The sequence below is a fragment of the Brassica oleracea genome, chromosome C7 (genome assembly GCF_000695525.1).
Source record: "Brassica oleracea var. oleracea cultivar TO1000 chromosome C7, BOL, whole genome shotgun sequence".
NCBI classification, from domain to species: domain Eukaryota; kingdom Viridiplantae; phylum Streptophyta; class Magnoliopsida; order Brassicales; family Brassicaceae; genus Brassica; species Brassica oleracea.
Window position 1 is genome coordinate 8015570 of NC_027754.1, and position 2360 is coordinate 8017929.

Below are 2360 nucleotides of genomic sequence, written 5' to 3' on the forward strand. Positions count from 1 at the left end.
GTGTATTTAAATCACTTGTAAACCACAAATGAATCTAAGGAGAAAGACCTTCTCGCTTCATTTTACGCTTTTACTATCTCTCTCACAACAACAACATTCTCCATTATCTCTCTCTCTCTCTTTACTTTCTCGATCAAACTCTCTCTTTCTCTCATTGTTCTTGAGTGTTCTTCAGTTATTCATCATCTTTTCTTATATGGTATTTGAGCTTTAAGCTCATGAGCCTCATAAAAGCTTCTGCAAACTCATTCTCAGTTTATCTTCATCTGAGTCTGGTACAACCTTTTGTCCAGCGGTCCAAAGGTTTATTACAACCAGCTCTCAAAACAAGGTGTATACAAGTCTCTTAACCTCAAGAATCCTTCAGGAAGCTCAGCCAGTTAAGTCTACCATCATTTTCTTTGAAGATTCTTGACAAGACTCTTTTATCCAGTAGTCCATAGTTCTTCAAAATTGTCCAAACTCTTTTCTCTTGTCAAATATGGTGAAGAAACCACTTGAAAGCAAAGGTTTGTGGAGTAGTTTGCCTAGCAAAGCTCCAAAACTACTTTGTCCAAGTGGTTCTCTTTCTCTATCCAAGAAAAGAGCTTCCAAGAAGGTAGCACCTCTCAAACACGAAGAAAGGAGGAGTCTTTGGTATGATGGATACAAGAAGGAGGTCATGTACTTAAAGAGAAGGAGTTGGAGTTCAACTCAACATCTCAGATCCAACAAACTGTCATGATCCATGTGTATTGGAGGTTCAATGAACCAGCTCAGGTTCCTTGGTTGTAAGTTAAACTATGAGCTTGGGATAATGGTTCTGGTTGTGTTGAAGTGTGTATTAAAGTGTCCTAAGAGCTGATTGCTAGAGTTGTTGAACCTAGTGTCCATCTTAGGATGCTTAAGAGTCTTGTGTTATGAATTGAAGATATTTGTCATGCTGGAATGTGTATTAGGGTGGTAGATGAGTTATCTACTCCTGTAATTGCATTCATGAGTTGCTTAAGGTGATTAGATGAGTTGTCTAGTCTCTGGTTTTGTCATTTGAGCATGTCATTGTTTAAATGATCATAAAAATAGCCTACATGTCTTGTAATTGAAGAGTTATCATACCTGAACATTTAGTGAATTTGTGTGCATGGATTTGAACTGAATGAGTTGTTAGATTATGTGGTGTAGCCATGAGTAGAGACATTGGAGAGCTGAGTGAGTCTGACGAGGGAGAGCCAGACTTGAGCAGAGAAGAGCCAGACCTGAGAAGAGAAGAGCCAGACTTGAGAAGAGAAGAACCAAATGAGCTAGCCAGCTTGTGGAGTAGACCAGTAACTAGATCAAGGCTGAGAGCACAAGAGGAGAGGCTCCAGGAGATAGCCAAAATCGTGGGTCTTGGATCAAGACAAGGAGATCAAGATAAACCAGCCTGTTGGTTTAATTTAATTACTTTGCAAGAGCTTTGGTTATTAGCCTTTCATTTAATTTAAACCAAAGACAATTAGGATTTTAAAATAAACCAATTTCAATTGGATTAGGATTAGAATTAGAATTAAACCATCCTGGTTTTCTTCTAGGGTTTTTGTTTGTCGATTTCTTTAAGAACATGGGAGGAGGCAGCTTTGTTTTCTCAACTTTCAATCTAAGAATTATTCAGTCAACTTTGTTGTCTTGTCTCTAGCTTTCTCTGTTCAGCTCAAGAACATTGATCTCACTTAAAGGAAGGAATTCCTGTGAATCCCATCTTAGACAATACAAGGTGATCTTGTGTCTTTGAGTAGGCCAACCCACAGGCTCAGTGAGACGTTCATAGTTCAAAGGAGAGCTAGTAGCCTCTTAGAACACTCTCTATCCATCCACCTTCAAGTGATCCAGAGTTTAAGCCATACCCAGGCTGCACCAAGTGGTATCAGAGCCACTTGAAGGTTAGGGTTTGCGATTTTGACTACTCAGATCATTCATTCCATCAAACACTTCTCTTATCTTTCTATCTGTTGTAAGCCAGCTGAGCCAACCCTGCAAATCAAAAAAAAAAAAAAGAAAAGAGATCTCTGATCCAAATAAAAAAAAAAAAAAGAAGAGAAAAGCTGAAGAGTAATCCAGCTAGCTGAAAAGTAATCCAGCTAGCTGAAGAGAAATCCAGCTCAGGGTGGTAAAGTCAGCTGGTGCCTAAATCTCTTAATACTTTCTTTCTGATTCATTGGGGTTTAGTTCTAGATCTTAAGTGTAGAACTTTGTTTTTCAACTGAACTTGTGGGAAGAGCTGAGACTTGGCGATTTGAAAACTTGAGTGAGAGAGAGATACTTTTGTTCTTGGCTTTGTGTTTTCTCTAACTATTTCAGGAACAATGAGTGAAGAGAGACGAGATGGAAAGCAACCAGAGGGT

The 2360-nt window shown here is 38.9% G+C and overlaps 1 protein-coding gene across 1 annotated transcript in view; it reads left to right on the forward strand.

Moving 5' to 3' along the window:
• The first annotated feature begins 1163 nt into the window (after positions 1-1163).
• Positions 1164-2360, forward strand: part of LOC106302497 — a 4610-nt gene continuing 3413 nt past the window's right edge. The window contains exon 1 of the mRNA XM_013738996.1: positions 1164-1404. Coding sequence (XP_013594450.1) covers positions 1164-1404 — 241 coding nt within the window. The remainder of the gene's footprint in view (positions 1405-2360) is intronic.